The sequence below is a fragment of the Pituophis catenifer genome, unplaced genomic scaffold (genome assembly GCF_029215685.1).
Source record: "Pituophis catenifer annectens isolate HBS135680 unplaced genomic scaffold, rPitCat1.0.hap2 SCAF_1, whole genome shotgun sequence".
Taxonomy (NCBI): domain Eukaryota; kingdom Metazoa; phylum Chordata; class Lepidosauria; order Squamata; family Colubridae; genus Pituophis; species Pituophis catenifer.
Window position 1 is genome coordinate 231,952,458 of NW_027256881.1, and position 21,207 is coordinate 231,973,664.

The 21,207-nt window shown below is 41.3% G+C and overlaps 1 protein-coding gene across 1 annotated transcript in view; it reads left to right on the plus strand.

Annotated features, from left to right (window-relative positions):
- The window catches only part of CFAP65 (cilia and flagella associated protein 65), a 50,941-nt gene that overhangs the window by 17,489 nt on the left and 12,245 nt on the right, over positions 1-21,207 (plus strand). Inside the window, exons 9-23 of the mRNA XM_070957144.1 lie at positions 476-676; positions 973-1,335; positions 2,156-2,293; positions 3,547-3,792; positions 5,886-6,110; positions 6,997-7,155; positions 8,237-8,402; positions 8,510-8,638; positions 11,491-11,707; positions 12,090-12,218; positions 13,368-13,544; positions 13,999-14,065; positions 15,027-15,137; positions 17,903-18,094; positions 18,770-18,928. Of these exons, the coding sequence (XP_070813245.1) occupies positions 476-676; positions 973-1,335; positions 2,156-2,293; positions 3,547-3,792; positions 5,886-6,110; positions 6,997-7,155; positions 8,237-8,402; positions 8,510-8,638; positions 11,491-11,707; positions 12,090-12,218; positions 13,368-13,544; positions 13,999-14,065; positions 15,027-15,137; positions 17,903-18,094; positions 18,770-18,928 (2,679 nt within the window). The remainder of the gene's footprint in view (positions 1-475; positions 677-972; positions 1,336-2,155; positions 2,294-3,546; positions 3,793-5,885; positions 6,111-6,996; positions 7,156-8,236; positions 8,403-8,509; positions 8,639-11,490; positions 11,708-12,089; positions 12,219-13,367; positions 13,545-13,998; positions 14,066-15,026; positions 15,138-17,902; positions 18,095-18,769; positions 18,929-21,207) is intronic.

Sequence of the window (21,207 nt, forward strand, 5' to 3'; positions counted from 1 at the left end):
CCCGGTTCCTGGCAGCAGAACTGGAGAAGTCCACTGTTGAGGAGATGGACTCATCAGACTGATTGAGGATGGAAGGTTGGGATTTCTCACCTTGTTACTATGTTGGAACTCCCTTATTGAGGCTTCCTTGGTCTGTAATGTGAGCTGGTTAGGGAGACTTCTCTTCTTTGGTTTATCTGAGCTTTATCTGGGGAAAATTTGGGTCTGATAGGATTACGCAAAGAGAAGAGTTGGGCTTGACCCTGGTCATGTCCAAGACAGAGGTAGGAAAAAGGTGCAGCCTCCATTTTGTTTGTTAGGTTTATTTTCTCCACAACACTATGTAGTTGTTTTGAATTTTGTAAGCAGAGAATTTCACACATTGTGCTGTGCCCAGTTGTATGGATGACAAAATTCAGAATGACGGGTATGCCTTCAGAATGCCTTTGCAGATGAAATAGACTGTTTTCTTTCTTGTGTTCTTGATGCTGGTCAGGATCCATTGTTCCTAGATTTGGTTGGGACCTGCCACACAGAAACCACAAGCCCAAACCCTCTGAGAATGAAGGATCTGAGCAGGTACAGGACACATATGGCCAGAGGACTGACCTTTTTCCCACCAGACATTCTGGGCACCATGCTGAAGGAAGGCAAGCTGCTGGTAGATGAGAATGGAGCTCTTACACTCCCACCAGAGGTAAAGGATGTTTTAAGAGAAGCAGACTTATTCAGCCTGGTTTCTCTTGAAAAGGAAGCCTAACATATTAATTGGTTACCAATACTTCTGTATTGTATCATCACAATTCCCAGAATATACTATGAATATGGATATCCTCTGAAAATTCAGTCTGTTAAATTTGATAGGCTTTTATCCCATCATTGAATAACCTGAGCTTCCCTATGGACATGGATACATATAATTATTATCTTACTTTCAATAAGGTAGAATGAGCAGTTTCTCTTTTGGCTAAATGCAGTTATTTTGTTTTTAAGATGCTGCAGGACAAACCCCCTGAGGAGTATCCTGTCATTGAACCCCTGGTTGAATATTTCCATGATGGTGTATACAGTGACCTCACGATATATCCTCCCCACGTCAGCCTCAGTATCAAGGAGTTTGATTTTGGCTGCTGTGCAAGTCTTCGAGAAATAGAGCCACTTCCTTTCTCTGTGACCAACCACACAAAGGGGAAAGTCTCCGTTATATGGACAAGAAAGCCAGACAGTCCTTTCCAAGTGATGCCAGAGTGTTGCGACATCCCATCTCTGAAGAGTATGGCTTTCCGCATCACTTTCCAGCCTCCTCAGGTCAATACTTTATATGCAGCAGAACTGGAAGGCTTTGCTTTCTATAAGGTGGGTAGAAATTGAGGTTGAAAATGCTGACCTTTAGCATACGCAGCTTCTCATACCATTAGAGTGGATACCGTATTTTTCGGACTATAAGACGCACCGGTATATAAGAGGCACCAAGATTTCAAAGAGGTAAGCAAGAAAAAAAAAAGTTTTTGCCCTCCTTGGACCCCAGGAGCACTGCAGGCCTTCCAAAGCCTCTGTGCACCCCATTTTTCACCCGTTTTTCACAAAAACAGGAGCGTTTTTGCCCTCCCCAGCCAACAGGAGCACTCTGCAGGCCTCCCAAAGCCTCTGTGCACCCTGTTTTTTGCCCATTGTTCACAAAAACGGAGGTGTTTTTGCCCTCCCCAGCACACAGGAGCACAATGCAGCCTCCCAAAGCCTCTGCACGCCCTGTTTTTGTGAAAAATGGGCCCGTTTTTCACAAAAATGGGGCACGTGGGACAGGGCTTCGGGAGGCCAAAAATGGCTGTATTCGGCATATAAGACATACCAATATTTCCACCCTCTTTTAGGGGAGGAAAAAGTGTGTCTTATACTCCGAAAAGTACGGTAATTTCCCATATCGCTTTGGTATGGTTGGGTATCTGATGTCAAATATGCTGTTAATATATCAAATCCTGGCAAAAGTCATCTCCATCTCCTCACAAAGGGAGGGTAGGAAGAAACTGGTTTAAAAATTCAGTAAGAAGGTTATTTGTTGAAGGGCATGTTCTGTCCTCTACCTGCCTTGGAATTCTGACTTGGAACCTCTTTGTTTAACATCGCTCTAAAGCACAAATTAAGTGGCTTCCTTTGCTCTGTTTCTTTTCACCGGTAGGTGCTGAGACACTACAACAATGTTGAAGAGCCCATCACTATGTGTCCATCCTGGAGTCTGACCATCCGCTTGCGTGGACATACTTTTCAACCTGGGCGACAGCACTTCATCCCACGGTTCATCTTGGACTGTCACAAGGTGAAGAATGTTTGTCATCCCTGGTAAATGTCTGTGGAGTACAAGCAGTTTTCTCAAGGATAGTCACTTATTTGTTGGCATAATATTTTACAACCATTATTTATAGTGTCCAATCCTGCTGTTTCCGTTAGAAACGCTGTGTTTCTCTAAAACATGTTGTGAGAATCCAAATGTAATGAATTAATTTGATTCACTGGATCAAACTGATTTCCATGGTGTTAAGAAATGCCAAGTTATTGTTCAACTCGGAAACCAACCAACAAGCTCGGAGAACAAACCTTCACCCTCATATTTTAAAAGTACTTAAAAACTGAAATAAAGCATTGAATACTTGCTTGAAATATGTTTGAAAAATGAAACTTGAAGAAGATGCAGAGACCACCTTTAAAGCGCTCCATGGCATAGGACCCGGGTACCTTCGAGACCGACTTCTGCCACCAATAGCCTCCCACCGACCAGTCCGCTCCCACAGAGAGGGTCTCCTCAGGGTGCCATCGGCCAAGTTATGTCGGCTGGCGACACCCGGGGGAGGGCCTTCTCTGTGGGAGCCCCAGCCCTGTGGAATGAACTGCCCCTGGAAATACGTAAGATCTCCGACCTCCGGGTGTTTCGCTGCGCACTGAAGACCCTGTTGTTCCGCCAGGCCGGGCTATCAACATAACGATTTTAAATTGGGGTATTTTAAATTTTTGGGATTTTAATTGGAGCCTAATTATTTAATGATTTTAAATTTTAATCGTTGTTTTGTTTTGTGTTTTTAAATAGGCTGTACACCGCCCTGAGTCCTTCGGGAGAAGGGCAGTATAGAAATAAAATTATTATTATTATTATTATTAGATGAAGTGGGTGGCTTGATACTGTATATTTATTCAGACCAGGTGTCAGAAAGATGAATGCATGCCACAACATGGCAACCTAGCATGCAGTGTTCTAAAGGTGAATCTGATTGGAGCCTTACCTTAGCTTCCAAATCACTGACCTCTCCCATAACTAATTAATCAATCAATCATTAATTTCTGTGCAGGTGATGGTTTGCAATTACTGAATAGCTGGGCATGTTTGAGACCTGTATTGTGGTTTTCTGGCTGATACATGGGAGTCAGCTTGCAAATTGAACTAGATGCTATAAATGGCATATGGTCAATTGACTTTCCACGTTCCTTTTTAATAAAAGTTCCTTTAAAGTACAAAAGTTATAGAGGAAAATCACAGAGGGACCGTTTCTCCAATCCAAATCTCTTCCTGTCTCCCAGGTCTTTCCTCCAGTATGTCGGAATGTCAGCACATACTGTAGCATGCTACTCCGCAACGTAGGCACGACAGCCATAAGTTTTAACATTGGCCGAGAAAAGTGCCCTTCTGTCTTGGTCAAGCCCAGCTGTGGCTATATTATTCCAGGAGCCCATCAGATCTTTTTCCTTTCAACTTGCCCCACAGAAACAACTATACAACAGCACACCTTGCTCTTGAATCTCAATTTTTGGTCCTCTTTCACACAGGTAAGCAAGGAAATGCCAATTTTTCTTTCTATTTTTTTTACCCTATTTTATTATGCTATCATGACCCCTTCATCTGCTTGGCACCCTTTCTCTAGTAGTTTTAATTTAATTTAATTTAATTTTGGTAAGGCCTTTAAAGCTGAAAAAACTGTTGTTCCATACCAACGTAGGAACTATTAGATAGCTTAACAACGATCAATAATTCAGAACACTCCTTCACTTATGGCAATGTGTTATTTTATAATCTCTTTCCCTGCTTCCTTATCTAAAGAAAAGGGGAAGATAGCTGAGGCTTAGGAATGTCTGCAAATATAATTTCCTATTTTTACCAGTTCATTAGAAAAAGGAAGGAAATAGGCTTGTCCACCCTGATGACATCCAGATCATAGAGCAGAACTGAATCTGATCATTTAAACGTGGCTTACTTAAGCCAAAATCTAATGATACTTTTTTGGGAGGTAGTGGTGGCAGGAATGGTTGATAGTTGTAACGTCTCAATTTCTTGCTTTTAGCTCAGCCTATATTTATTTATCTATCTATCATATTTATATGTTTCCAATCTCTCAGAAATGTGATTCCAGGTGTTGTACAAAAACCCACAAAATCGTAATCACTAAAAACACTCTACAATTAAAACATCAATATTATTATGAAAAAAGAGCTGGAGAGAACACGCAGTGTAGCCACCCATTAAATCCCCATATCCATGAGACCTCTAAGTCTGTTGACAATCATGTTTTGAAGGACTTCCAGAAGGACAGCCAGGATGAAGCCTGTCTCCTAGGAGAAGGGGGTGGCAAGAGGAGGAGGGTCCATAGGATGAGCACTATAGCAATAGCACAGATATATATATACCACTTCACAGCGCTTTACAGCCCTCTCTAAGTGGTTTACAGAGTCAACATATTGCCACCAACAATTTGGGTCCTCATTTTACCCACCTCGGAAGGATGGAAGGCTGAGTCAACCTTGAGCCTGGTGAGATTTGAACTGCCAAATTGCAGTCAGCCGGCAGTCAGCAGAAGTAGGTTGCAGTACTGCACTCTAACCACTGCACCATCGTGGCACGTATATAACAGAAAAGGACCATCTACTGGGTTCCACTAGATTAACAGAGGGGATCTGTAGCTTGCCTTTTCTGCCAGATCTGATGGGACAGGCAGAAGTAATTGGAAATAGGTAATCCCTCACATTACCCAGTTCTGTACAATGAAGAGGCTTAAATAACAAAACCAGCACCTTGAGTTGGATCCAGAAGCAAATTGGCAATGAATGCAAGTTGTGGAGCAGAAATGTAATGTGTCATTATAGGGTCACACATATCATAGCTGCCCTCACCGTTGCATTTTATACCAGCTGAAACTTCCAGATACTCTTCAAGGGCAGCTCCATGTAGAGCGCATTACAGTAATCCATTCTGGAGGTGACCAGGACATGAGTGATGGTGAATAGAACCTCCTGATCCAGGAATGGGTGCAACTGCCACACAACATGAAACTGAGCAATGGCCCTCCTAGCCACAACTACCACCTGCTCTTCAAGCAGGAGTTGCAAGTCCAGGAGGGCTCCCAAGTTGTACACTGAGTCTGTCTGGGCAGCACAACACCATTCAGTACCAGAGATGACATAGTCCCAGAACTGGAAAGCTTTAGAATCCAGAGCCACTCAATCATACTACGTTTCTGTCAAACTCTGTTATTCCCCTTCCAGATCCCACAGACTTCAAACACTGGGACATCATCAGCTTGCTTAATTCACCAGTGACAACTTTGTATAATTGGGATCATCTTTCTCTTCCACCCCCTCCCCCCTGAATTTTCCACATTCCTTCATTGGCTTCTGTCAATGTCTAGATTTTTGTCATTTATCAGTTCAAATCCATGCATGTATTTCGGAGATTGCAGTTGGTATGTTTAATGGCATTTCTAGAACTTCATTGTATTAGAATTGATTCGGCTAAATTGCATATGAATTTTCTTCTTGTATAGGTCCAGTTTTTTTCATTCTTGCTCATGTCAACTGGGACCCAACTGAACCTCCATGGATGGTTTTCAAACTTGGCTCAGTATGTCTATTGATCTTTGCTTCATCAGGAGATTTTTCTTCAGAGCAATGCTGAGCCTCTGGCGCTACTCTTGGAAGGTGATGGCAACCTGTACTTCAAACCCACCTGTGTGGGAACCTGCTCTTCACGTACCTTCACCATCAAAAACTGTACTCGACTACCTATGCTTTTCAGATGGAAAATCCAGAAGTCTGACCAAAAGCTTCTGTCTGTCCAACCTGCTGAAGGGACACTACTACCTAATGAAGCTTTAGTAAGTAGGAAAATTATCACAGTCATTTAACAATCTTCCTTGTGCCAAATATAATAATATTATTATTTAACTACTAACAGTGTATAGTATATAATAATATAATATAATAATAGCTACCAACAGTGCCTTGCTAAATAATGCATTCACATGTTTATAGTTCTACGCATAAAAATAGCAAGATACGAGCAGTGAGAGAGAAAAGGAAGCTTTCTTTAAGTTCCTCTATTTATTTATTTTATTTTGTCGAGTACATATTAGATAATATACTGCTCAAAAAAATAAAGGGAACACAAGCAGAAGACATCCGAGATCTGAATGAATGAAATAGCTTTATTAAATACTTTGTTCTTTACATAAGTAGTTTATACACTGCTCAAACACCTAAAGGGAACACAAAACTACTGTATGTATGTATATATAAGCATGAATTGAATACATAAAATGAGTACAATTAAAGGGAACATTAGGACTGGGACGGTAGGCACGCTGTTTTGCATGCCCCTTACAGACCTCTTAGGAATGGGGTGAGGTCAACAGTAAACAGTTTTAGGTTAAAGTTTTGGGGGTTTGGGGATGACACCACAGTGTCTGGTAGTGCATTCCAGGCATTGACCACTCTGTTACTGAAGTCATATTTTTTGCAATCGAGTTTGGAGCGGTTCACTTTAAGTTTGTATCTATTGTGTGCTCGTGTATTGTTGTGGTTGAAGCTGAAGTAGTCATTGACAGGTAGGACATTGTAGCAGATGATTTTATGAGCTACGCTTAGGTCATACTGAAGGCGATGTAGTTCTAAATTTTCTATGGCTCTTAACAATTTATTGATCCATTCTGAAAGGGAGTGATCTTTGGGTCCTTTAGCCTCCTCTTCTGTGTATGATTTCAGGCTCAGACATGGACCTTCACTCCTGCTGAACAAATCAAATATCTCCTGCGGAGCTGGGTGATAGTATGGAGAGACCAAGAAATGCTGGATGACAAGACTCCAAAGACTGTTCGCTACGTTCTGCGAGTTATTGGGGAGGGATCGTTTGGCACCATAACAGTAAGTGACAACATCTACTCTGCGAAAAATTAATATAGCCCCGTTAAAGAAGGTGGCTGCCATTTGAAGCATACCCACGTGACACTCAGCCATTGAAGAGCTATGGCGTGTAAGAAGTGAGTATAGCTGCTACATAATGCCATGTAGTCTAATGAAGTCTGCCTCTTGGATATATTATTGAATTGAATATATGTCTTAATAAAAACACTGACATCCTTCTTCCCTTAGTATCATTAATCCCAGAAAGTATTTATATAGAGCAGGGGTGTCAAATTCAAGGCCCGCGGGCCGAATCTGGTCCTCTGGGTGCTTAAATCTGGCCTGTGGGGTCGGCCTGGAAATAGCAAATCTATCTCCTCATCCCGCTTCCCCCCAGCCCCCCAGCCAGCCCATGGAGGAGAACTCAGGGGTGAAATCCAGCAGGTTCTGACAGGTTCTGGAGAACCGGTAGCGGAAATTTTGAGCAATTCAGAGAACCAAGCCTTGGTAGTACAGTGGTCTAAGGCACCCTGTTATTAAGCTGGTTATTAAGACCAGCTGCCTGCAATTATTGCAGGTTCGAATCTCGCCAAGGCTTAAAGTTGACTCAGCCTTCCATCCTTTCTAAGGTAGGTAAATTGAGGAACCAGTTGTGGGGGCAATAAGCTGACTTTGTATAAATATACAAAAGGATGAAGGCTATTGCTTAGCACATTGTAAGCCGCCCTGAGTCTCCGGAGAAGGGCGGCATATAAATCAAATTAAAAAAAAACCGGTAGCGGAAATTTTGAGTAGTTTGGAGAATCGGCAAATACCACCTCTGGCTGGCCCCAGAGTGAAGTGGGAATGGAGATTTTGCAGTGTCTTTCCTCCAGGAGTGGGGAGGGAATGGGGATTTTGCAATATCCTTCCCCTGCCATGCCCACCAAGCCACACCCACCAAGCCACGCCCACAGAACCGGTAGCAAAAAAAAATTGGATTTCACCACTGGGAGAATTACAATGCTGATCTGGCCCTTGAAGAAATCCAGTTTGACACCCCTGACATAGAGTATTTATAATAGATACTTTTTAATACCTTTTTCTGTTGTTTGGCTTGTAGGCAGAAGAGAAACAGATAGATGTTGGCAAGATCCTGGTTGGTAGCACACAATCATGTAACCTTGTTCTATTTAACAATGGGTCCTGCTGCTTAAAGTATGTCCTTAGTGTGGAACAATCAATCACTGGACCATGTGATCCTGAGGAAGTTGCCAGTGATCCCTTAGGTATTTACCGTAATTGGAATGTGAATGTATGGTTCTTTGTACCGTTGGAAGCCTGCCCTTAGTAATTCCATTGTTTCCTTTCTTCTTCTCTCACTCCCCATTCACAGCAATAGAACTTGATCACTACAAAGGGACAGTTTGGGCTCGGGGAAAGATCTACTTGCAAGCAACTCTAAAACCAGCTCACCAGCTGTGCTACACATGGACAATCTATTGTGCCATTTCCACTCCCAAAGGTAAGATTCTGGGAGTAGCTAGTGACCATCAAAGGAGCCTTACCATCAAAGCAATATGTATGTGTGGAAGTAGGAAAATCCAGAGCTGATTTTTTAAAAAGGCTCCTCTTACTCTGATACATGTTGGGTTTATAGAAAATTTATGTGACACACAATTGAGTAGTAACTTAGTGGAGAACTCTCTAAACTATAAAGTGGAAAAGCATTTCTATTTTGCCACATTCTAATCAACTCTGGGCAAATTTTGTTCCTGGGAATTTAGGATTAAGAGCTCTTCTTGATCATCAAGTGAAGCATGTCTTAACTACCTTCAAGAATTGGTAAAAGACATCTGCAGGCTATTCCTTATATGGTAGATGGACCCTGTCACTTTACTCTTAACAGATAAAACTGGCTATTGTGCTCCAAAACTGGAATGATGGCCAGGAAATCTGAGAAGCCATAAAAATAGCCTTTTCAGTGTGAAAATTGGTTCTGGGGTTTTGCTATCTTATAGGGTGTCATTGTGGCTTTTGTGTAACCAAACGAGAAGTACTTAAGAAGCACCAGAAACTAAACGGGAGCACTAACACACCTAGGGAACTCCAGTGATTGTGGAAATTTCAAAATAGTGGAAAAGTAGCATAAGGGCTTTGCAAACGACAGGAGTAGAGGAGGCAAGAGGGAACAGGGGAAGAATATATTCCTTCAAATATTTGAAGGGCATAAATACTGCTTCCAGTGAGGCTTTTATTTGCAGTCCTCTTAACTCAAATACAGAATCCACAGAGAGGGCCAAACAGGGTTATCTTAAATATTGTTTCTTGTTTCTTCCATTCTTTCATACCGCAAAATATCCACCAAGAAGGAAAAGAAGGAAGAGTTGCATAGTTTCCCCTCTATTCTGGAAACTGAGGAACTTGTAGCATTTTTACAAGAGAACTGCAGTTAATAGGAGGAGCACCTGAAGAAGTCTGTCAAGCTTTATTTTTTTATGGATTAATCTGTAGTGGGAGATAAAAGATCTTATTTATTTATTTTACTTTACTTTACTTTACTTTACTTTACTTTACTTTACTTTACTTTACTTTACTTTACTTTACTTTACTTTACTTTACTTTACTTTACTTTACTTTTTTTTTTTTTTTTTTTTAATTTGATTTATATGCCGCCCTTCTCCGGAGACTCAGGGCGGCTTACAATGCGTTAAGCAATAGCCTTCATTCTTTTGTATATTTTATACAAAGTCAGCTTATTGCCCCCACAAACTGGGTCCTCATTTCACCTACCTTAGAAAGGATGGAAGGCTGAGTCAACCTTGAGCCTTGGAGAGATTCGAACCAGCAGAAATTGCAGGCAGCTGTGTTAATAACAGGGTGCACTAAACCCCTGTACTATCAAGGCTCTTTACTTTACTTTACTTTACTTTTACTTTATATTCCACCTTTATTATTTTTATAAATAACTCAAGGTGGTTAAGGTACCTACTCCTCCTCCTTCCTCCTATTGTCCCTACAACAACATCCCTGTGAGGTGGGTTGGCTGACCCAAGCTAGCTTTCGTGGCTAAGGCAGGACTAGAACTCATGGCCTCCCACTTTCCAGCCTGGTGCCTCAACCAGTAGATCAAACTGGCTTTCTCATGGGTTTCAACAAGTGCCTCTGCCACTTATTTGTATTTATTTTATAATATAAGCGCTCTTTTCTTTCTATTCAGACCAGTGCTTTCGTTTTGGAAGCCCCATTCAGGTAGTCATCCCATTTTGGATGCCCAGGATTTTTGATGTTTGAGGAGTTTTGTGTTGCTCCTGGTGTTTCCTGAATTGCATACTTAATCCATGATTAATTTGTTTTATATGCAATATATGGGGACTGAAGAAAAAAATAGAACGGATTCCACTTTTTCCCATTTGTGCCTGGTGGTGGAAGATGTGAAGGACTTATCAAGGGAAGTAGAGCAGGGGTGGGTTCTAAATTTTTTTACTACCGGTTCTGTGGGCGTGGCTTATTTTGTGGGCATGGCTTGATGGTCATGTGACTGGGCATGGCTTGATGGTCATGTGACTGGGTAGGCGTGGTCAACTCAATGTCACTCACGTCAAGGGGAGTCATATTTTTTTGACCACACCCCTTGTTCCTTCCTCTCAGGCCCGGTTTCAACTCAAGTCGGCCTGAGAGAAACATCTCTAGCAGATCTGGCTTTCAGTCATTGTCTGTTTGATTATCTCAGAGTCACTGTTAGTTTTTTGACCAAACAATTCTTTAGGATTTAGCAGAGGTACTGGCCTACCAGGCTTTTAATTGCTTGCAGAGCCATACCATTTGTTTTTGGAGCATACCATCGAGAGCATTGGAAACCGCTTTCAGGCAGCTTGGCCTCAATTGCCAATCTACCACCACCGAGCTGTTTACAAGGAGTGGATCGGTTCTAGCCGATCAGTTGGGAGGCTTCTTGGCTTCTCAATTTAAAGCTACAGTGTCTTGTTTTTTTTTTCTCTTCTTTGTCAAGTGACCCTGATTTTTTCCTTTTAGCTGTTCAGCTGGGACTTTGGAGGCAGCGAATAGATTGGGGACGGGGCCAGGCAGAGGTGGTATTTACTGGTTCTCCAAACTACTCAAAATTTCCACTACCGGTTCGCAAGAACTGGGGAGAACTGGTAGCATCCCACCACTGAAGTAGGGATATTGTTGGCTACTGCCTTAATTGATGTAAACCAGACAGAAAGAGACATAAGATCGTAATTAATTACAAGCAATGACTGAAAACCAAGTCCCTTCTTTACCATTTCCTGCATCCCAAATGCCATATGGTTGTATTTTGGATAATAAGGTTGATTTACATTGTACTGACTGTTTTCTTGCTTCCCTTGCAAGCTGCAAACCCTTTGGGGGAAAAGCTGTCTGTTTGCTGTGTGGTAGCAACTGGCATCTACCCTTCTATCTGCATCGTTGATGCTTGTGGGACAGGCAGTGCCTCTGGCATCAGCAAACTGCACCTCTGGAGGCTCTTTTCTTTGGAGAGACTGAACCAATATCTGGAGCGAGAGCCGACACCACAAGAGCTCACTTTCCGAGTGCCTACCAGACACAGGTAAGAGTCCTGTTTTTCTTACTAATTTTTAGTCGATGATGGTGATGATGATATCCATTCGGTCAAGTCCGACTCTTGGGGATTCTATGGACCAAGTTGTTCCACATCTTCTGATCGTGCACTGCTTCTTTTGAGTTTTTCTATGCTCTGGCTGGTGTCAGCTTTGATGATGGCTTAGTCTTTAGTTCCTCCATACAGAAACACTCTTGATTACATCATAGTCTGAAACCAATACTTTCTTTTCTTTCTTTTCCTTTTTTTTTCTTCTTCAAGCAAGACATAAGAAAATGCAATATGTAAGCAAGCCAGATTCTGGGACTATTGAACAAAGGAACAATTCCTCCTCCGTTCTTCTCACTTTTCATTTCTCTTCAACATGCAGCACTCAGCGAATCCCCCCAGTTTACACACCTGTCATGGTGGATTTCAATTTTGGAGCCGCTCCAGTTGGATGTGAGTCCTCTGTGGTTGTGCTGATGATACAGAACAATGGAACGATACCTGTAAACTGGTATGTAATCCTCAACCACTGACTTAACCAGCAATAGCTTTTCTTTAGAGTTCAGAATTTTTGCACTTTCTTCCTCCTCCACTTGAATTTAGGATGGATCAGATAAGTATCTTCATGGTATGGATTTAATTTGGGGGAAGTTTTCTCTGCAGTTAAGCACAAATGTTATCCCTCATGCTTGGTTTGTTTAACAGGCCAAGTGGTCTGATTTATAAATAATATTGAGGCATAATTCATGAATATGCAGGTAAAGAAAAATTCTATTAGAATGGTGTCTTCAGTGGTGCTTAATTATATTTCTGGTGTTCAGAGTATGGCTGTGAATGTAAGATTTGACAATGGAACAAGTTATTTGGGGAAATATTGGGCTCTTCATTGCTTAAAGAGGTTTGCTAGTGAGGATATTGTAGCAATGTCTTTCTTGCATTGAGAAGGAAAATAGATTAGATGGCTACCATCTATGATTCTGTAGAGCAGGGGTCACAAACCTTTCGGACTGCGGGGACCACTAAATTCATAAATTTAAATCCCACGGACCACTAATATGAATTTTTTAAAAAAAGATAAATAGTATTTAGTGCAATATAAACATGCAAATAATTTTTCTGCGAATCACCAAAATTTTCTTGCAGACCACCAGTGGTCCACGGACCACCAGTTGGTGATTGCTGCTGTAAAGCACTGTATAGAGATGTTGTAAAGTTCCTTGGGTTCCTGGATCTGGTTCAGTGGTGGGTTGTCCCCGGTTTAGACTGGTTCACAAGAACCGTTAGTAAAACCGGCGGGAGGCCCCACCACCGCCCCGGATGTCGTCATCAATGATCTGTGCATGTGCAAAAGCTTCTGCGCATGCGCAGAAGCAAGGCATGCACGCAAGCGAAGCAAGGGCACGTGTGCAATCCCATTGTGAACTGGTAGTAAAGGTAAGTAGAACCCACCCCTGATCTGGTTGATCATAGTCTGGATAGCATATAAGATAAGAATGGACCATTGATACTCATCAACTGAAAGGAGAATGATCAGAGCTTGCATAGCAATGAGAACATTTGTCAACCGGGCAGTCTCCTGGCATTTAATGTAATTCTGTCTTCTAAAGATTGGAGCTATTCATTTTCTTCCTTCTTTTCTGGGCTTTAACTGCTTTTGTAGGGATTTTCTGTTTCCTTCTGACCAGAAGATTGACATGGAATATTGGGCAGAAAGTACTGAGTTTGATCCCAGTGAGTTGCATCAGATGCGGATCCAGGATAATCAACTTTTTACTGTCGCTCCCAAGTCAGGAAAACTTCCTCCAGGGCAAGAGCAAATTATACAGCTATCTTACAGGTATTCATGTACCATATATGGTTCCTTACTCATGTGGGAGTTGAGCTCACTCAAATGTCAATTTCGGCTCCTATGCTAGATAGGCCACACCAACTTAACTCACAGTTTGGGACCCTGTTATTATCATCTGAAGTACAAAATTCCAACAAAGTTCTCTTAATACCATTCCCAAAGCAGAGGACTTCATGAATTTACCTTCTCCTGGACTCAGGTTTCCAATTCTTGAATTTATTTAGAACCTTAAGGCAGCTGTAGGTTAACTTTACATTGTTCTTTCTTATCCAATGCTATCGTTGTGCCCAGGAGGCTCTTTATGTAACAGCATACTTCTGCAACAGGGAAAGAATTGTTCCTGAACTCTTAGTTGATATAGGATTCATCAGTTAAAAGAGTTTGGAATGGTTTCATTAATGCATTTTTAAAAAATACTTACATCTGTTTTTCCTTTCAATAGACATGATTTCGTTGGCACCGACCGACTCCCAGTCCTACTAAAAGTATCCCATGGTCGAGAAATTCTGGTATGATATTAAGTGCAGAGGCTCATAAACTCCCCAGAAGGAAGTGATACTATTCTTCCTTAAGGCCACACTAAATTCTTTGGCTGCTATAGCTATAGGAGGCAGTGCACTGGTGAAATGTCCTTATCTTGGACACAGAGTTCCCCTTTTTATGATTCACATACTTACCATAACATATCTGACCTCAGTTTTTCATTCATCAGCATCACTATAGTTACTACTCCAGGCACTATGGAGTGTGTGTGTGTGTGTGTGTGTTGAATAATACTGATAGCAGAATTTTCTATTTAGCAGTTACTATTTGAAAAAAGTGTTGTCTTATGATTTGATGCACTTTCTCTGAGTGATACCTAGTGACAGTCAAGAGAATGTGATTTTATTTCTGTGGTTTGTAGATGGAGACAAAGAAGAACTAATCCCAATTTGGTATCTTTCTTGAGAAAAAGAGAAATCACAGTGCTGGTTTTTATTTGATATGATTCCATTTTATACCGTTAGTGGTTTCATCATCTCCTTGATCTCCAAGGTTGTTCTTAAATTGCCTTTCCCAGTTTGGCCCTCCCTAATTTTTCAGTTAAAACCCAATTCCCTTATTCCCCAGTGATACCTCCCTCCTTCTTTACTGACCTTCTATTAGATGCCCATTACACATTCAAGATTTCTATGGAAGTAGTGGATTCCCTTTCGTTTGTATTTTTCCCCCTCTTCCAGGAATTCAGAATTTCAAAAAAAAAGCTGGAAATCCAGATTTGTGTCCACACCAACCCGTGGTGTGAGATTTAATGAGGAGAATCCTTGAGAATGCTGAGGGGCTGCTCCCTTTAAGTTTCACCTTTAGTTTTAACATTTTTAAGAATGAGAGTGGGGGAAAGATGCTACTTGTGGTTGCTATGAATGCAGCTTGTATGGTGCAAGTAACAGCCCATTTATTTCACCTCTTTTCTTTTTATTCTGTCTGCAGCTGAATTTCATTGGTGTGACCCTGAGGCTGGGATGCCACTACATTCACTTCACTTCATCTAAACATATGTTCACACCTATTGCTATTGGCACATATAATTCTCCTAAACAAGTGAGTCATCAAAAGCCCACCTTCTTTCTTTGACTGCTTTTGATTTGCTGGTGCTGTCTCCTTCATCTTTGCAGGGAGGTAGGATCCATCCAATCTTTCTCCAATGAATGGACCTGGATAATTTCACGGGGAGTTTGGGATTTTCCCTTGGGAATCTGGTAGGCAGTTCCACCAAGGTCTTAATTCCTGCCTGGAAGGGGTGTGTGATGAGAGCCTTGGACCAAATTGTGCTTTTGCAGCCTCTCTTTGTGCTTTGATCCCATGGTTCTCCTTGATGGTTCAAAGAGCTCCAAGAGATTAAGCAGCCTCTTAATGCCTATAGGGCTGTTGAAGAAAAGCAAATAACAAACCTGGGTAAGCTTGTGTAAGAGCTTATATTTGAGACTACATTGTAGTAGTAAGAGTGGCAAAATGTAGTTATTTTTCAGCTCTTATTACATCCACAGATGGATTGCTGATGACTCTGTTTAACATAACCCTGTAAAGTGACTACAGGAATCTGAGTGACTTTTTCTGCAGATGCCAAAAATATTGTTTATATTCTGAATATACTGTATACAAGGAAAATTCTAGACATCTGGCAAAAAAAAGTACCTCAGATCTACTCTGTTAGATTTCAACCAGGCAGATTTTTTTTTTTGAGTTATCAAAGGGATGATCTTGTGTTATTACCTGGGAAGTGTTTGACCCAGTGATGCCAGAGGAAGTGGACATGATCCTTAGGTTTGTTAGTATAGCCACCTGGGTTTTAGATCAAAATTCCTCCTATTTGGTTAAGGCCTCCCAGAATGTCACGTATAATTAGGACCATGCAATGATAAATTGATTTTGGAGAGGAGGTCGTTTTGCCTGTCTGGAAAGAAATGGAAGTATACCCTTTCTTAAGAAAGCATTGGTGAACCTAATGGTTCTGGACAATTTTCATTAGGTCTCCAACCTTCACCTTTTAGGTAAAGTTGAGATGGTAATTGGACTATCATTTCAGAGGACCCTAGAGGAAACAGGACCAATTGCAGTTGGATTTCAGGTTGGGGCACAGTTTGGAGACAGCATTGGTCACATCTGTTGATGATGTCTGGTGGAGCCAGGATAAGGGTAGTGTGACTCTCCTGGTTTTTCTAAATTTCTCAATAGCTTTCAGTATCATTGATCATGGCATCCCATTATTCTGGATTTGTGGCTTGGAAGTGGGGGGGGGGGGGGGTTCTTCTTTCTCTATGCCAAGTTCTGGTCAATGTTGACAGATAGGGAGAGATCCAACATGAAGCCCCTGATTTGCAGGATACCTCAGGACCTGACACTCTAGCTTCTCCTATTTAACATCTACATGAAACTGCTAAGTGAGGTCATCCACCAATGTGAAGTCAGATATCGTCACTATATTGATGATACATTTTGACCCTAGTCAACCAAACAATGCTTATCAATGTCATATTTGTTCCTGAAAGCTGCTTTCAGGAAAGATGGGAAGGAACAAGCTCAGGTTTAACCCTGACAAGACTGAGTGAGTATGGGTGCTGATTATTTGGTCCCAGTGATTTTCCTTCTTTGATTCTGGATGGGTTTCAGATCAACTTGTCTAGACTTTGAGTCTTCCTAGACTCAAAGCTTCTGAATAATGAGCAGGTAGTAGGTAACAGCTATGGCCAGGAGGGCCTTTATGGCCAGATTTATGTGGTAAACTAATTGCACCCTTTTTCTGGACTGTGAATCTTTTCTCACAATCATTCATACCTCGGTCACCTTTCATAAGGATTGTCCTTGAAGATATCTTGGAAGCTACAGCTGATCTAGAATGCATCCACCCAAATAGTTATGGATGCATTCCAGAACACCCATGTAAGATCTATACTATGCTAGTGCACTAGTTCCAATGAGCTTCTGAGTGCAATTTAAAGGACTGGTTACAAAATCCTTCATGGCCTATGCCCTGGCTATCTGAGAGATGACATCTCTCCCATTATTTCTGCCTGCCCAGGCAGGGCTGGTATGCGTCATGTCCCAGTCATTAAGTAATGTCATCTGATGGGACCTAGGAATTGTGCTTTCTCTGCTGTGGCACTTGCCCTTGGAATGTTATCTCTCTGGAGGTTTGCACCACCCTGACCCTGCAAATGTTTAGGCAATTTTTTAAAATGTGGTCATTTCCCCAAGTTCTGGGATAGATCAGTGATACATCATTTGCCATGTATTGTTTGGTTTTGTTTATGTTTCCTTTGCTCTGTGATGTTTTTTGTTTATTTGGTTTGCTTGTGTAGGTTCTGACCATGGATGGATGGATAGATAGATAGATAGATAGATAGATAATAGTCAGACAGACTGCTGGATAGATGATAGACTGCTAGACAGATGATAGATAGATAAATAGATAGATAGATAGATAGATAGATAGATAGATAGACAGACAGACAGACAGACAGACAGACAGACAGACAGACAGATAGACAGACATGCATACATATATAAATCCATGGCAATATTATTGACAAATAGCTTGGGAATCCTGCTAGGGAATATTTTTCATTCATTCATGTTATGTCCATGTCAGAATATATCTAAGATTGCTTCATAATATCACTCTTAGTTAATATTAAATATTCATATCTGCCAAATTAATTTTCCCTTAGCAATGGTTATATAATAGAGAAGTAAGAGGCTGGAATCATACAAAATGAAGATATTTGTGCACCTATAGTCGTCTTGTCAGAAAATACTTAATAGTCTTTGCCAACAGACCAAATGGAACTGGTTTCTCTCTCCTGCAGATCTATGAATTGTATAATGGAGGTTCTACCAGTGCAATCTATGAAATTCAGATGGATGCCCTCCTGCAAGCAGAGAAAGAGAATCACCACCATGCAGTTTTTACCTGCCTAAATCCAAGAGGAGAGATTGGCCCCGGATTAACAGCCCACACTGAATGGATTTTTTGCCCACTGGAAGCCAAAATGTACTCGGTAAAGACATTATCCTTAAGAATAAGCACTTTCCTTTTGGAATTTATATTCCTTGCCATTCTTGATGCCCTCTAGCTAGCCCACTGAAATGTATCAGTCCTTCATGAATCATGCGAAATCTGATTCAACTTGTTGGTTGATTTGAAAAATCAGTCCCATTCTGAGTTTATGAGTGAAACTAGATTGATCCAGATTTCCAAACTGATTAGTAAAAAAAACTGTTTCTGTACACACACAGGAACATTCTAAATCATCTCACTTGCCAAATCCAATTTTGTCCAGCTTTAGAACTTTAGATTCTGGTGACTCTTATTCAATTAAGTTCTGATATTTTGTTCACAGCAGCAAAGCTGCTCTTTGTCTGTTTCTGTTCAGAAAGGTTTCTTAGTCGTTCCAATTTTTTTTAGCTATTACAGATATTTTATTAATTGATAAAATTTATAGGCCACCAATCTTACCTCAATTTACCTGATCTATGATTGATTCCACTTTCCTAATCTCAGTTCTTCATCTTGATTTGAACAATATTTTGTTTTTTGTACCCCCAAACACCACAAGATTTGCTACACAGATGTTCCCCCAAGCAAATTGATAGAAGAGTTAATTTCAATCCCTCTTTTATTATGTCCATTGTTCTTTTAGCTTCAGTTTTCTTTTCTTTTTTTCTTTGCACAGGTGGACGTACCTATACATATCCTTGACGGAGATTCTGCTTTAATTACCTTTCAAGGAGTAGGCTTTGATCCGCAAGTTATGGGAGAAACTGCACAATTTGATAAAGTTGTATCTGCTGCAACAACTCCAGTCTCTGCCAAATTAACAGTACCTGGTCTGGTAAATCTGGGAGTTTACTTGTTCCAGTATCACCCAAGAGAGTATTTAACAGAGATTTCAGATTGCCAGTAGGAGTAAGTGAGCCACTGGCACTGGGAAAGCCATTCTTATATGATGCTGTTTTATCTCAAGTAATGTCTTTCCCCCCCTTTTTAAAATAATAAAAAAATAACGGTTCTTGTTTATCTGATGAGCATCTGGCAAGGATACAGTTTTCATGCTGTATCAGTGGTGGGTTCCGCCCGGTTCCGCCCGGTTCCACCGAGCTGGTAGCGGTGACGATATGACATCACGTAACCGGTTCTGCCCCCCTCCCCCCGCGTTATTCTTACCTTTTATTTGGCCCCACCCCCAATCTATTGCTGCCTCCTCAGTCCCAGTTGATGGGCTATAAGGAAAAACTGTTTAAACTCTTGCCGTGGGGCTTCAAAGGGCCGCCTTACAGCTGATCAGTGGTAAAAGGCAGTTTGGTGGTAGACCGGTGCCTCCAAAAATAAATGGGTAGACCAGTACCTGCAAAAATACATGAGTAGACCGGTGCCTGCAAAAATAAATGGGTAGACTAGTGCCTTTAAAAATACATGAGTAGACCAGTGCCTGCAAAAATACATGAGTAGACCTGTGCCTGCAAAAATAAATGGGTAGACCAGAGCCTGCAAAAATACATGAGTAGACCAGTGCCTGCAAAAATACATGAGTAGACCAGTGCCTGCAAAAATAAATGGGTAGACCAGTGCCTGCAAAAATAAATGGGTAGACCGGTACAGCTCTGCAAGCAGTTAAAAGCCTGGTAGACCAGTACCTCTACTAAATCCTAAAGAATTGCCACATGACCATCAAGCCACGCTCACAAAATAAGCCACGCCCACAGAACCGGTAGTAAAAAAATTTAGAACCCACCCCTGTGCTGTATCCATTGGTCAAGCTGGACATTGTGCAGGCTTTTATGTGTTCTGAGAAGGTCCAGTATGACCTCTTCAATGATGAGCCAGGCATACTAGGACATGCAGCCCAGTCAAATGAAAGATAAATGCACTGATGCTGGTATTGTTCTGTTGCCATCTGTAGGATACCAGAAATTGTACCAGCAGGTATTTGTCTTAAACATTGGGGAACACGGCCTTGTGACTCTCGGCCTGCATGAATATTGGCAGCTCCCAACAAAACAAATTTGCCATAATTTCAATATTTGTTAATCTGTTACGCAGAATTATTGTTGTGTCCACCTATAGGCAGAAAGTGGTGTTGGACTTGTAAAACTGAGAATGGCGATCTCTTCAATCAGATTCTTTTCCTACAAGCTAAGGGTGTTACATTGATGATAAAGCTCCTGAGTCTCAAAGGTGCTTTTTCAAAAGGCAACTGGACTGGGTTTTTTTCCTTCAGGAAGAAGAAGAAGACATTTCGCTTCTTGTCCAAGAAGATTCATCAGTTGTGATTGGATGGTGGGAGGATGGAAAGCTACGTTCTGACAGGATGATGAGGGGAGGGAATGGAAGGATTGTAATTCTTTGCAATCCTCTGGTTGAAATATAGGTAGTCCTCGACTTACAACAGTTCATTTAGTGAACGTTCAAAGTTACAATGGCACTGAAAAAAGTCACTCACGACTTGGTCACGTGATCAAAATTCGGATGCTTGGCGGCAGGTTCACATTTATGACGGTTGCAGTATCCAGGGGTCATGTGATCAGCTTTTGTGACATTCTGACAAGCAAAGTCAATGAGGAAGCCAGATTCACTTAGCAAGCATGTTTACTTACTTATCAACTGCAGTGATGCACTTAACAGCAAAAAAATGGGGCACTTAACAAACTCACTTAACAAATGTTTCACTTAGCAACATAAATTTTGGGCTCAGTTGTGGTCATAAATTGAGGGCTACCTGTAGAATCCTTCCATTCCTCTCCCCATCCTGTCAGAACCTAGCCTTCCATCCCCCCACCATCGAGTCACAACTGATGAAGCTTCTTGGATGAGAAGTGAAACGTCTTCTTTTTCCTCCTCAAGAGAAAAAAACCCAGTCCAACTGCTTTTTAAAAAAACATCTTTGAGACAACTGGACGACTGAGAATCTCCATAGACATAAGCCCCTGAGGTTGCTAAGATATCCTATGGGAGATTTCAAACATAAATATCACATGATTAAAATGAAAACAACATCAGGTTGCTTTGCCTGCAAGGAATCCATGTTGTGCCATAATGTTTCTAAATTGGATTAAATGGTTCTCATAGCGGAGCCAGTATCTCCATGCTGTCGAGTCAGTCCCAGCTGTATTG